Genomic DNA, 14,936 nt, shown 5'->3' on the forward strand with positions numbered 1-14,936 from the left:
TTTTGGTTTGGTTTGGTTTGTTTTTTTTTTTTTTTTTTTTCTGAGTAAAAGTAAAAAAGCTTTTTCTCAAGGCAGTTTGAGAAATACCAAGGTGAGGTTACAGCCATGCACTTGGGACACAAAACCTGTTAGAAAGGAATATAGATAAGAGGAGATATAGGGATATATCTAGATATAGAAAGAGGAGAGATGCAACTCTGAGGCTCTCACAGCATAGAATTATGGAGCCCTCCCCCACCTATTCAGGCAGTACAAAGCTTATCAAGGATTTTTCTTGAGAATAAACTGATTGGAACAATCATGGGGATTTTGGGAGGGGAAATGAATGCCTCCAGAAGACAGCTCACTGTCTTTGTAACTACTGCTCACAGACATGGAGAAAAGAGAAATTAGGTGACTTGAAATAAAGCAAGTAATAAGGATTATAAGGCAAATATGACATTCTGTCAAATGGAAGTAAAAGACTGATTTTCCTTTAAATAACAACTCTGTGGCTTTGCCATGCAGTTGTAACTGCAATGTGCACCCTTAAATGCTTTTTTCCCCTTCCTCCAGGTTGTTGTAAAGGGATTTCACTGTGACTGGGAACCCAGCCCAATGTGTGTCATTCTGAGGAGATTTAGACATTATCAGAGCTGCACATTACAATTTCATAAGGCTCAGCTAACAGGACTGTCTTGTAAAAGGAGAAGCAGAAGGGATAGATCAAAAATGAGAACAATGTTCAGATTTTCAGATATCTGCACAGGAAATAGCTGTGAGCATTTGAAATGACTTAGATGAGTTTTAAAACATGCAGTGATTAATTTGTTAGAAATTGAGGTGGTGTATCTACAAGCAGCATCAGGTTGGAGGGTTTTTTCCTCTAGACATGCAGTACATGGCATAAGCTTTATTTTAAGTCTTCAGTTCAGTAATATTCTGATTTAGTTGAAATTCTCGGCTTCACTTTATTCAATAACCAATAAAGTAAGTTTAAAAAACAAAAATGCTTTGGTCATGTTGTTTTCTAGTATCCCTCCCAGCCAATTCTAGGAGCCTTTGCACTAAATCAGACTATCCCAGCAGTACTTAATCCTTTGCAGCCTTTTGATAGAGATGTTGGGAGCAGAGCAGGGTGTGTACCTCTCTGGCTGCTCTCTCTCCTGCCTGCACAGCTCCCTCCATGTATCCGCTCCACTGCGTCGCTGTCTCCGTGCCAGCAAAGTAGATCCTGTCAACAGGCTGGCGAATGATCCTTCAAAACAAGGGGAGAATGTCAGGGGACAAGTGACAGGAGGGTGATGAGCCTTCTAAAAGCAATTTATGGCTTTGATGGAGCACAGGGCTTCAGCAGTCCAGAATCCCTGCAGACCTGGGCTGAGGTGTGATCAGCTGTCCCTGCAGGACCACCCGCTTGCTTCTGCACTCAAAATTCAGGATCTGAGAGAGAGAAAAACCTGAGGCATGAATCAGTGTTCCCAGCTTCCACACAAAGATATACAGGCCTGAGTTTAGTGCTGGGTAAGGGATAATCCTAACAGCCTGCAGCAATGCAGTGCAGATGATAGACTGATGTCTTCTGCATGGCAGCTTTGCTGTTATCCTGCTGTTACAGTGGCATGGGGATGATGCTCCTGCAGTGCTAGATCACCAATATCAGCTTCTATTTGGGGGCTGGACTTGGCTGGCTGCTGAAGGCCTGGCATTTAGGGAGCTGCATTCCCCCCATAGTGTCATAAAGGCAGTTCCTCAGCCCTGCAGTGCTGCACAGCATTCCAGCCAACCCAGCTGTAGGTAATTCTCCCACTGGGAATGTGCCTGGTGTAAGGGCTCCCATCTAATCCCCCATTAGGTTTTCCCAGTCTGGTTGACAGCAGCTTCCCCAGGCCAGACACCTCACCCCTCACTGCCTGAGTGTTTGGATAAATGACTGTACATGGGACAGCTCCTCCCCACGTGATCGCAGCTCAGGCAGGGTCTAACCCCATGCTGGAGATGCTGAGGAGCTCCTGGGCCTCTCCTGAACCTGATGCTCCACCTATACAATCACTGGAGACTCTTCATCTGTCCAAGATGTGTGTCCTCAAGGGCTTGGGGGTCTCTTGAGGGAACCACTGCAAATACTGCATAGCACAGACTACTGTAAATAATCCAGAGGGGAAAAGTTTTGTGGCTTTAGCAGGTCCCTTTGTGACTGTGTTTCATCTCCTTAAAAGCCACAAGAGAAACTCTGCTCTTAGTAAAGCAAACAGCAATAGCCTCATTCGCTGGGGAGTGGGGGAGTGGAAAGAGGGTTGAAGATCCCCTGATATTGTAAATATGCCATGGGTGTGTTGCATAAAGTATAGCATTGTACATGAGCTAAGAAGTGTGAATTAGGAAGCAAAGCACTCTCAGTTTTACCTTCCATAGGAATGCATGATGCCTGGTGGGAAATAGGCTGTGTAGCAGCCCCCTGAATATTGCTCCATGGTCCAGTCCTTCTCTTCATAATGCACAGGCTGTGAGTTTCAACAGAGAAAACAGTGAAACACTGACAGAGAAACTGGAAATAAAGAACATTCCCCTTTCTTTTGAAGAGGGGGAAAACAGGCTAAGAATACCTGCCAAAGGAGTGCCATGTCATCTGGCTAATGCTATCCATCTGCACAAAACAAATTTTTGTGCTTTTACAGAAACACCAGTCTCCCACAGGCACATGACAGGACAAATTAAAACATGCACTGCCTTCTCTTTTCTTGTGCAGGGTGAGACTGGCAGCTCTTTTCTTCTTGTGTTCAGTCCTGTCCTCCCCTTGTTGAATGGCCCAACGTGCAATTTTAGGTACACATTTTAGGTGCCAGGAACTTTGCCCTCATCATCCAGAACAAAGGAGCAACAATATTGTACAACAGAGACAGAACCAGGCATTAATTCCTTACTTGTAAAGCCTCTCTCATCCCCAGTGCCTTGGCATATGCCTCAGAGATCTTCCTTTTCCTGTATGAAAATAAAATCAGAGTCAGGAAAAAAAAAAAAAAGGAGGGTTTGGGGGGGAACCTCTCCACTCTCATCTTTCTTATAAAAAACCCAAAATTACTGCAACACATGGGAAAGAAAGTTGGGTTAGGCTTTGTTTTCAAGTCAGATTTCAAGTTCTTATCTTAACATACATATTTCAAATGCTGATGCCTAAAAGTTACATCAAAAATGGACCCAGGGAATGGGAAATGAAGGTTGATTTTGGCAATGAGCTCTAAAAAAATAAATCTTTGTACAGCTATTTTAGGATGCAGAGCCAATTCATCCTCATGTTCACTGATGTAAGACCAGAAGAAAAGCAATATAAATCAATTAAATCCCTACAGATTTACTATAGCTGGGAATAAAATATGAGCTGAAGAATGCTGCTCACATTCCTAAGCAGAGCTCCCCTTTCACTTGCACCAAAATGCACATTTAGAAAGTACTGTTTGTTCATTTCACTGAATAATGGGGAAAACATACTTTTATAAACACAGAAATTTAAACTTTTTTTCACCCAGTCTGAATCTGAAAAAAGGAGACATATCAGCACTGCTGTATCCCTGGGTTAAAGCATCATTCAGTGGAAATGTAGTTTGGGAACATGGTTGGAAAAATCTTCTCCATTCACACAGAGATCCAGCATTGGCAAGTCATAGCATAGAAGAGTGGGCAGGACTTGGAAATTTAGAAATATCTATAACTGGATGAATATTAGCTTTAGTGTCTCAGCCTGTTTATGCTAAAATCTCAATTTCTGCCCCAATTTCTGCTGGTAATTGCACTGAGCATGTATAAATGTGCACATTCACACACATATTTACACACATTCCTGTGGAGAAGCATCCCAAATAAACAACTTGCTTCTGAATACCTACAGCTTCTGAACTCTTACCTCTCTTCCTTGCTGAGATGGGCTAGCTTGACAGCCTTTCTGCTAAGGATGAAACTGAAAACAAAAATAAGGAATATGAACATCACCCCAGCTGATTTGCAGGCTCAAAATGACTCTAAAAAGGGATTGGTAAAGCTCTTTACTGCATGTTTGCTGCATGTTTGCCATCGTACCTCAACATCAAATAATTGGAGGTCACACAGGGGAAAAATCCCGTGCAGGGTAACCTGCAGAGTTAATTGAAAGGGAGGGTGTGCATTCCCTATCTAGGTCTGACCCAGAAGGACTGAAATTCTGAGCTTTATTAAGCTTCTAAAGTCCAGCAGGCAGCTGCCTGTGTCACTTGGTGTGAGTAAGTGACGGCAGCCTGCTGCTCTGACAGGCACTGCACAGTGCCATGGGTCACTCCTGCAAGAACTAGGATTGATATTTATTCATCTTGAAGGAAACAGATTTGACAATTAGTTCATCTGGCCCTAGTGGAGATATCCAGGGGATGAAGTATGTTCCTGCACTCTTCTAGAAAGTCACATAAATCCATGAGGAGAAAGAAAGCTGGAAATTGTTTGCCATGTGGGGTTTGGAGGAGGTCTGCTGCTCTCAGGTCATGGAAGCTTTCAAGCCTTAAACATGCCCATAAACATGTACAGTTCACTAGAAGGGGTGAGCTTTCCCCACCAGACACTTAAGGAGCAGTTGCCTGACATTTATATTGGCCTTTTTTGGCAGTGTCACCTCAGATTATGGTGGAAACACTTGTAAAGATTATTTGTTCATTTGGTTTCAGCTATTTTAAAAGCCAGTCAATGCTGTCATGTATTTTCCCACCTGTTTGTCCAAACTGTAACATTTTAACTTGTCAGTTTCTACAGAATCTTGATTTTTTTTTCACTGCACAGCTGCCTCCCTGCTTCAGCAGCTGATGTTCCTTGTCCTGCCTCAGCTCAGTGGGGAGAGGAGAAAATGAGAATTTCTTAGACAATTGCATTGTCATTTTGGACCAGGCACTAAACATAAAATCCCAACATAAGCCAAATACAGGCTCAAACAGATAGGTAAGGCAGGGATTTATTTCTAAATCTACTCCACAGCAAAAAAAACCCAAACAAATGTGAAGTGACTGCTTAAAAAGACCACAGCTGAATTCAGCAAATCTTTCCCAATCACATCCTTGTATTAGGCTGTTTGTAGCAGAACCTTCACCAAAAATTTATATGGACTAGAGAGGCACAAGAGGCTTTGCAGAAGTGCTCTCCTCCATCTGTGCCAACTGTGGAAGTGGGAAACACTGATGTAACCTGGTCATTTCCCCTCTCCCTCCTGCTCCCACTAACTCTTACAAGAGGAAATACACATCTGTGAGTGTGGCCCAGCAGCTTTTACCCCATAATGGCAGGGAAAGTTCCATCAGGTTTTGTGTCATCTATGGTTATTCCAATTGGAGACTCCTCATCCTCAATGACGAAGGAACCACAATAACCTGAGGGGAAAGAAACCCCAAGATGATTGTTAGAAAAACTTGTTGATGATCACTGTTTCTGCTAGGAATGAGCAGGGAAAATGATCCATAAAAGGAATTGTACAGTAATTCTGTTATTACCAATAACACCTATGTGTCTGAAGTGTCTCTGTAACAGTTTCTCTCCTCTCTCTGACTCTGGGAAATTGTGTACACAGACTTGTAAAAATCTTTAAAATTCCATTGTTAGCTAACAAGGAATTTCTGTGGATTGCTGCAAGTCCCTTTGGCTTTCTGTTTTGGGGAGAATAAACATTAAAAATAAATGGATCTAGTCAGAATTTTGGTGATTCATTCCATGAGTAACTTTGACCAAAACAAAACCCAGTGTAATTACATCTGGTCACTGCAGGCTCAAATCTCCACTATTTTGATTTTGGTGGTGATAAGATTGTTAGGAATGGTGCTCCATAACAGTAATGCAGCAGAAGCATGGGGTGTCTAATCTAGGATCACATCAGGACATGTTTCAGATGAACATGCAGAAAATCTCATCTAGATGATAATGCCTGACTATATTCCTGCCTAATCTAAATGGCCAGGTTATGCCCTGAAACATGCAAAAATTATATTACTTTGATTAAGAAATATTTTTACCATTCTCAGTATTGTTAGGAAGAAAGTGGAAATAATCTGTTCATAGAAGTCGTTCTGAAAATAGTATCAGCTAAAGCTGAGGAAAAAAGTATTACAGAATGGAAAAAATATTTTGAGCTAAACCAAAAGCTAACCTACTTTTCCCAGTCCTCTGAGATATCAAGTCTGCAGAACAGAAGATTAAAATCAGGGACAGGTCTTGCTTACACCTTAAGCTCTGCTTGTCATCTGCTGTAAATTCTCTTTGGCTGACCTAACTGTCCCCAGCAGGAGAAGAAGGCAGCTGATGCTGCAGGGAAGCTGATGCTTCTGTGCTCTGCAGGTTTCAGCAAGGTTTCCCAGGGAAACACTGCTTCTTCTCTTGGTCATCCCACCTCAGCCACCTGCTATGAGATTTGGGATCCTGCTTGGGTCTGGACTCATCTTTGGGACAAGGCATGCACTCAAGCTCAGAGAAAGACTTCTGTTTTTCTAAGGAGCTTTACTTTTCACTTTTCTGTATGTTTGATTTTGGCGTTTTGAACATTTAACCCTCCCTTGGATTTATTCCCTGATAGTTAGACAGCAGAGCTTCAAAATTTGCACAGAATTCCCAAGTCCTCTGCTTTCCCCACCTACCCTTCCTCCTCCAGAAGGCTTCCCTGTAGTACATCATGGTTTTTATGACACTCCCCATAGGCAAACGCTGAATTAACTGGTTTCTGTTTGGTGGCAGCTCTGGTTTGTAGTGAATCTTTGTTGTCAGGATTGGAGGGATGGCACTGATCACGTACTTGCTCTGAAATGCAGAACAAAGTCAGCACAAGGCACTGCCTCCCCACGAGCTCATCCCACAGGACAGGTTTGAAAGACACTCTTAATAGCTGCCAACAGCTTTCCCACTCCTGACCCTGCAAGATGCCTTTCCCACACACAGATTTCCAGGTGACAAAAGTAATTCTGCCATTTCAGAAACACAGAGCTGGAAAAAACAGACCTGAGTTGAAACTTGGCTGGAGACAGGTGGGGAAATAGGGCAAGAGACATCCTATGGCCTGGGTAAAACTGCCTTTATCATCTCCAGGAAAATATGACCCACATTTGTCCCAATTGTAAGATGCTAAAAAATCACATTTGTGCACATTCACAGGATGTTACTTCAGCACAAGGAATACTGATGATGATTCCAGCTTTCCTGAATGTGCTCCATCCCTCTCACAGGCCCTGGGTCTGACTGGAGCAGTGCAGGACTCTGGAGGGTGACACTTTATCCCAACACTGCTGCTGCCCCATGGGTGCCCTGTGGGTCATCATGTGCTGATGGAGCATTTTCAAGCACCCAGTACAGAGGCAAAATCTTACTAAAGGTGTTTGAAATGGCTTTTTTTTTTTTTTTTTCTGTGCTGTGAACTACAAACTTAGACAAAAACAGGAAGGTTATTTTTTCTTCCTTTGAAGTGGTCTCAATGCAGAACTAAAACATAAAAATATATGAAGATATAGAAAGTTAAGGCAGAGAAGTCAGAGTAATGACAGAAACCAAGTAGCAGAACACCAAGAAGAGAACCAGTCATAAATAAATCTGTAAAGCAGGTTCCATGGAGTGTCAGCATAGTCCAAGAAACAGACACACACAAATGGGTATTTCCTGATTACAGCTGGCTAAGAGATACAGCAGATATATTCCCCTGCTAAATGCATACTCTACTTTTATTCTGATTGAATTACCTCATATATCTCATGGTTTAGAGTCTCCACAAGGACATTATCCCCTGTCTGATCAATACTGATCACAGGTCTCTCCAGTTTAACTCTGCCTTTCAGGCGTTCCATTATTTTCTCTGATATTTGACCAGAACCCCCTTTAAACTTCCTCTCCTAAAACAACAAAGAGGAAAGAAACACAGACAAAAAAAATCAACAGCATTAATCACAATGACATTGAATATGACTTCTTCTCACCATCACGAAATTGCAGGCCAAATCTTCAGGTCCTAAGGATGCATAGAGACACCCAGACTTCCAGAAGGGTGAGGGCATAAACCTGAGCCTCAGTGGGGATTACTGACTGAACCACTTTTGCAATGGCTTCCTTAATGACCTGGTTTAAAGACTCTAAGCCTAGAGAACATGCACATATAATGCAGACTTTCTAGCAAAAATAAACATATCACTTAATTCAAAATGGGCTCTGAGTATTTTACCCACCACAGCGCTACCAAAACCCTCAAGTGTGACAAAGAAATCAACTCTAAAATGAAATATTGTGCCAGCCCATAAGCAAGACAGATCTTTAACTGAGTCTGGTCTCAAGGTAATGAGCTTTCTCTCTCTGTTTTCTCTGGGAAGACACAAAGACAGTACTGCCAGGAAAGAAAGCACAATCTGTGCCACACATTTCCCTGTAATGTCCATGCAGAGGGCCAAGGGAAGCACTAAAACCTCTTTTATCTACCAGCCACCAGCAGGAGGTAAAGCAGCTCCCTTTTACATGTAAGATGCTGGCAGAGAGGAAAGGATCCATAAAGTTTTGTGCTGAAAGACTGAAATGGCTGCCCAAGCAGGTTTTATAAGACTTGGAAGGGCCACTAAGCCAGAAACCCTTAGTGCTTTTGCTCAACTAAAATTGATTGGGGTGAGGGAAGAAGGAAGCATGATAGGAACAAAGACAGATTTTCCCATCCAGCTACAAAGAAAAGAAATGCTTTTCCCAGGTAGCTTTCCCTTCCCCACATGTTTCATTTATGAGTATCTTGGGATTAATTTTATTTTTAACTCTTGCTGTAGCATCTAGCAGCTGCTGCTGTGGGACAGCAAACATGACTGAGGGGCTCCTGAGGAGGAAGGCTCTTAGCCAGGCCTGGCTTCTACCAGAGGACAGCATCAGCACTGCTTACATCCATCCTGACACGTGGTTGTCTGTCCTTACCACAATGGACAGATGTTGATGGAAACCGTTGCCATGTGAGCTGACCCAAGAAGGAAGGGCCTTTTGCTATTTACTTCCAACTCTTGTCATTAGATGCTTCAGCACCAAAAACACATCCACATTTAACTCTGAAGTTCACTTGTTCTGAACTCTTGTAAACATTCAAATGTGCCAAATAACCCATAGAAAATAAATTGGCAAAAAAAGCAACACAACTGCAACAACAGTACTGTGCTGAAGTGAAAGCAGAAAACCCCCCAATTGTTTAAATAGCCCAAATTTATTCCACATCTTAGCTAATAAAATCCTTCATTAAACAGGGTTATGTCACCCCATGAGAACACATTTCTCTCTGGTGCCACATGGTCTCATCTTTTCATTAATTGCAGGGTTTTGATGGGTACAACACTGCACTTGCTCATTACGGTTTCAAGAGAGAAGGAAGGAAATGAGACATTATGTACCTGGCCCCCATTGGTGATAGAAAAAATCCTGAATGTGCCCCCACACTGCCTCACATACCACAGGAACCAGAGGGCAGAGACCTCGTGGGGCTCAGACGTGACGTTGACGTTCACAAAGACCGTGGCGAAGTCTCTGACAGCTCTGTGTGAGACACAGCACCAGGAAAAGACTGTGAGAAAATATGACTTCCTGACTGCTTTCAGGATTTTATTTGTCATACTAAACAAGGGCTGCTTTCCCAAAGTCAGAAAAGTCAAGTTGATTAATATTTGTTTAATTTTTCAGTCTATAGTGAGTCTCTTTAAATGGGTTTCTACCAGCATCTCCTTCCCTCCCAAAGTATTTACTCATTTAGTTTGAAATCCCACTGATTTCATCTCATTAAATAATTTCCCAGCTGCCAGTCAATTCATCAGAATAAATATTTTTCTCAGCAGAAGAACATTTTTTGTAATCTGTTAGTGAAACTTTTCTGCATTTCTCATGGGGAGCTCATTGGGCACATCAGCTCCAGGGTCTGGTGGGTCCTGAGGGACTGAGCAGCCCCACAGCCTGGACATTCCCCACCTGGCATGTAACACTGCTGCACTGATCCTTTGAGAAATCAAGAATCAGACTTGGTAAATAACCCAGACAGAGAAAAGCAAATTGGCAATCATTGCCATAAAAATAAGGAAAGGGTCACCTGTCTACCACAGTTCATCCTCTGAAATAAACAGAGAAACAGCAGCAGCAACAGAGGATCTGGCTATTCACATTTCTTGCATTTGTGGCCGCAGATTTGTAAGAAAATTGAGATCATTTTGCAAAGAAGGGAAAAGGACTTTGACTTCAATGAAGCTTCATGAAACAACATGAATTTATAATCATCTGATAAAGGAAGGAACTTTGCAAGTTATCTGGGCTAAAATATGTAACTTATAAACTTTTATAACCTCATTTCCCAAAGGATGAAGTCCATTCACCCCTTTTTTACTGGCCAGGATGTGAAAACAGCCTGCACACAAGAACAATTGTGACAATTCTGAGAGCACCAAGACACTAAACAGATGCAGCAGGTTCAGGCCTAAGAAATGTGAAAAAAGTCTCCAGGATCAGTAGATGCTGATCTGTGACACAGGGCAAACAAATCTTCTTTTGTAATCTTGGCCCTGAGTCACACAGAAAATGCGGTGGAAGAGTTTTTCTGTTTAAGCAATGTTTTTTAACTGTGTGTAGAAAAATAAAGATCTAAAATGGGTCTTTACTGAGTTTTTGAATGCATTTCAGCTGAGCACATCCATTAAAACTGGATGTTTTACTGACAACATTGGCAGTAGAAGCTGCCCAGCAGAGAAGCCTGTTAAAGGAGGGATAACTACAAACCCAGTCCTGCTTATGCTCCACCAGCTCCATGGCTAAAAGCAGCAGTAAAAACTAGAAAAGAAAGAGTCAGTGCACTTGCAACAGCAGTTCAAAGTAACCAAGTCTGCAGGCAAAAGGCTCATAAAACTAATTGCAAAGAAAACTCCAATGCCACAGGGAGCCTGAGCAAGTCCAAACGGCTGTACAGCATTTCCCATGGAGCTGGAGCAAGACCTAAGCCATAAAAATGAATTTCAAATGGAGAGTTTTGGTCAGGAAGCTGCAGGCACAGCACTAAACTGCAGCCAGAATGAAAGGGCAAACAGAGCACAGCCACACCAATAAAAGACACTGAATAGGAGGGAGGAGATGTTAGAGAACAGCACAGGGGCTGGCACAGCAAGTGAGGACACAAGTGCTCATAAGAGCACACTTCTCTTTGCCTTATAAAGAGAAATGATTGAAAAGAGAAAGGAAAGTAAGAAAATTTCCAGTTGTCATCACTTCAATGTATTGAACATTTTTCCTTTTTTTATTTGTACAGTGCAGTCCTTCACAGACTGCACTGTACAAATAAAAATTTATTCACACTGGTCTGTGGGGGTAGCAGTTGTGGGTTTCTCTGGGTCAGGATTGAAGGCACTTGAGACAGTAATTCATTTTCAGACTCAGGTGTTTATTATTTCTTAACAGTAAAACTCTCACTACTGTGAGTTCTGCAGCTTTTCATTAGAAGGCACAAAATGGCCAACAATCTCTTGGTACAAGCTCTTTCAAGATTAAACTATCCAATGAAGAACTGACACCTGGATCATTTTCCCTTTTAACCCAATAACTGATCCCAAAGAGCTGCAATGGGGACTTTTCTGCCCAATTACAAAATGCCACCCAAACACATGGAGAAGAAGGAAGAAGAAGCATGAAGAAGAAACCCAGGACAACACCCTGTGCCCTCCATCTTGCTTCCATCCACAACATACTAAAAGTCCCAAAACCTCAATTTCTCACCAAGTGACGCACCTGCGCTGCTCTCTATAATCTATTTCACACTTTTGTGGATTCCAGTCTATCTTGAAGTCTGGGAAACTTTCTCCATGAATGAGGGTCAGAGTCAGTGCATCCCTGGGGGTCAGGGCACCCCAGAGCAGGCAGAGAAATATTCCCAGTGCCCTGGGTTTCCACACTGGTCATTTTAGAGATGATAAAAGACCTTGAGCCCTCTTCCTACCAACTATTGTGGATGTTCTGCTGGATCTGTTACTCAGAGGATCCCACAGGATCTGTGGGATGATGCAAAGGTGAAGGGCAGCCTTGGCTGCAGTGGCCATGAGATTGTGGAATTTAAGATCCTGAGAGGAGTACAGCACACAGCAGAATTGCAACCCTGGAATTTGGAAGGGCAGATTTCATCCTCCTCGAGGCCCTGAATGTCAGTGTCTCATGGGAAACTCCACTGTAAGGCAGAGAGCCACAGGAGAGCTGGCTGGAGTTCAAGGATCCAATGGTTGGAAGTGGAAGGATGGTGGGAAGAGCCCACACCTCCACTGCTGTGTGCAGGGACCTGCTGAAGCACCTCTGATGCCACCTGCCAGCCAACCAAAGCCCATCTCAAACAATCTGTCCTCAGCTGCACCACAGAATCTGCCCAAAAAGCCACAATCATTTCACAGCTGGAATTTCAAAGCAGATAAAGATTTACATACTTGGTCCAGCAAATCTTATTTATCAGCTCTTTCATGGTCATTTTGTCCCATTCTTCAGCATGTGGAGCATCCCATGGTGCATCAACAGGAATCTGGAGACAGAGGTGAAATATCCAAGGAATGATTCAGTACTTCACCATTGCCTGGTGTGCTAGAGAGTAGCACAGGCTTTACTGAATTGTTGACCAGGAGTTACTTTTTTTCCCTGCACATGGATATAAATTTGGAACAAATTCACTAAATTGAATCATTTCTATTCACACCTTTGGGCATGAATTGTACCATGACCACCAAATTGTCTTTGGCTGACCAGTGAACCATTTCCTTGTGCTGGCACTCATCTGGCTTTTACCTGTCCAGAAGCAATTCCAATTTAGTTGTCTTGGTGTCCTCTCGAAATTGAGGGGAAAGTTCTTTTTCCAGTCAGTTCCAAGATGAATATCCAAAGGCCCCTATGGCTCTCTGCTAATTGCAGAGTAAGAAAAAATGTCTAGATACTTTTGAAAAATTTTAGGCAGTTAAATTCTTAGTAACAATTTTTTGCATGTAAGTAGCATGATGTGGAGGATACCACCATATCCCTAAATCTTTAAAAAATGTACTACTGAAAAAAAAATGTGCAGTATAATACATAAATTTGATTCTGCAAAACCACATAAAACCAGTGGAATTGGCAGGAGTACGGTGAGTTATGCTTGAAGATTCTGATAATGTAAAGCCCTTGGTTTGTTGCTAGATTATATGGAAACTGATGAATATTTGAAAGAGAGTATAATGCTCCAGGGGCTGCAGCTGTACTGCTTATATTTTGAACTTTAAATATAAAGTTACTGTGAAGTCAAACTGGAGCACAGCTTAGGCAGCTACAAAACCAAAAAAATCATCTTTACTCAAAATGCTGTCATGAGGGAAGGGGAAAAAAACCCTTCTAATCTCACGGAATATTTTTTTCTGTCATGAGAAAATACTTACACTGAGTTCAACCTCATTTTTTCAGATATCTTAGACTCTTCCAGATATTTTTGTCTCCTCTTATAGAATCATAGAATAGTTTGGGTTGGAAGGGACCTTTACAAGTCCACCCCACTCTCAGCGAGGAAAACCTATTATTTCTGACAGTTCCTGGGCAATACAGAAATCTTTCTGATGGATGCTTCCTTTCTGTTTTGTTCTGTTGTTGGTTTGTTTTGGTTTTTTTTAATAAATTAAAGAAGCAATAAAAAACCCTGCCAGAAACAAAACAAAAACGGACTCAATTTATTCACGGAGCATTGTAGGAAACACAGAATTTTGAGAGCCTACCTCTTTTCCCATCTTGTCCATGGTTCTCCAGAAGTTATTGTAATCCAGAAAAACCAAGGGATTCCATGTTGAAGGGCAAATGTCCCTGAAATTTCGTGACTTTCCCTGAAATGCACATAAAAACACAAACAACTGAAATACAACAGAGCAGATCTTCATTACTCAAGAACACAAAGTTCTCAGAGTCATCACATTTGCCTTTTGCCCCAAAAGACCTGGCTGGGTTTTTGGGTTTTTCCTTTTTTTTTTTTTGTCCTGCATATGAATGCAAGCAATGGAATGCATGTTGCTAAAGAGGAGGGATAAAAACAGCTGGACTGGCATTAAAAAGGACAATAATACCTTTTTATATTTACTGTTCTGAAGGGGTGGGGAGGGGTACATATGGTCTGAGCAGGTTGTCAAATTCTGGGCTAAGGATACTCAAACCATGGCCAAAGAGGTAACATTCCTTGTTCCTAAGCATCCTTCATTATTACATTTAAATGAATCTTCTATTTGCCTGCTGCTGAAATGTGCATCCTGAAATTTGTGTGGGTCTAAAATTGAATGCATCTCAAACTATTTAAGCACCTTTCTGGTACACCTCACTTTAAAAGCAAACATACCTCTTTATTATTCCATGGAAGAAAACTAGCCTATAAAAAAAACCAGGAAGTTTTTGGCTGCAGGAAGAAAAATATTGTACACTTGCAAAAATGGTGTCAGTACTTACAATGTGTGTGACACAGAGTTGCAGCACTGGCTGAAATTGTTATTATCTAAAACTGTTTCAGATAATCCTGTGATATAATGATAAGAGAAACAACACTGGCTGAAATTGTTGTTATCTGAAACTGTTTCAGATAATCCTGTGAAATAATGATAAGAGAAACAATCTAACAGCAGCTGCTTCTTTGTGATAACTTTAATCTGAAACAAGACTGGATGAACAGGTAACATTTCATTAATTTGCTTTGAACCTTCCTCCACGTAAGTCAGTGGTGAATTTCTCATCAGACCTCTCTGTTCTCTGCCCTTCCAGCTGTGCCAGAAGTTTGTGTGAGGATGCAGGGAACACTCTGAGCCTGACAGGCAGGAGCTGTGGTGCTGAAGCAATTTGCAGCCACGTTTTCAGTGCCAGCCCATCACACCTGGCAGGTGGAGTCACAGACTAAGGGAGAGGCTGCAGTGATTCAAATGCAGAAAATGGGGACCCAGAGACAGAGACACAAAGCA

General features: G+C 42.0%; 1 protein-coding gene across 1 annotated transcript in view; it reads right to left on the minus strand.

Annotated features, from left to right (window-relative positions):
• The window catches only part of LOC129134112 (amine oxidase [flavin-containing] A-like), a 35,029-nt gene that overhangs the window by 2,014 nt on the left and 18,079 nt on the right, over positions 1–14,936 (minus strand). Inside the window, exons 4-13 of the mRNA XM_054653790.2 lie at positions 13,719–13,823; positions 12,417–12,508; positions 9,369–9,510; positions 7,704–7,853; positions 6,615–6,774; positions 5,264–5,360; positions 3,881–3,934; positions 2,904–2,961; positions 2,386–2,483; positions 1,126–1,237 (exon numbers count right to left, since the gene is read on the minus strand). Coding sequence (XP_054509765.2) covers positions 1,126–1,237; positions 2,386–2,483; positions 2,904–2,961; positions 3,881–3,934; positions 5,264–5,360; positions 6,615–6,774; positions 7,704–7,853; positions 9,369–9,510; positions 12,417–12,508; positions 13,719–13,823 — 1,068 coding nt within the window. The remainder of the gene's footprint in view (positions 1–1,125; positions 1,238–2,385; positions 2,484–2,903; positions 2,962–3,880; positions 3,935–5,263; positions 5,361–6,614; positions 6,775–7,703; positions 7,854–9,368; positions 9,511–12,416; positions 12,509–13,718; positions 13,824–14,936) is intronic.

The sequence above is a fragment of the Agelaius phoeniceus genome, chromosome 2 (assembly GCF_051311805.1).
Source record: "Agelaius phoeniceus isolate bAgePho1 chromosome 2, bAgePho1.hap1, whole genome shotgun sequence".
Taxonomy (NCBI): Eukaryota; Metazoa; Chordata; class Aves; order Passeriformes; family Icteridae; genus Agelaius; species Agelaius phoeniceus.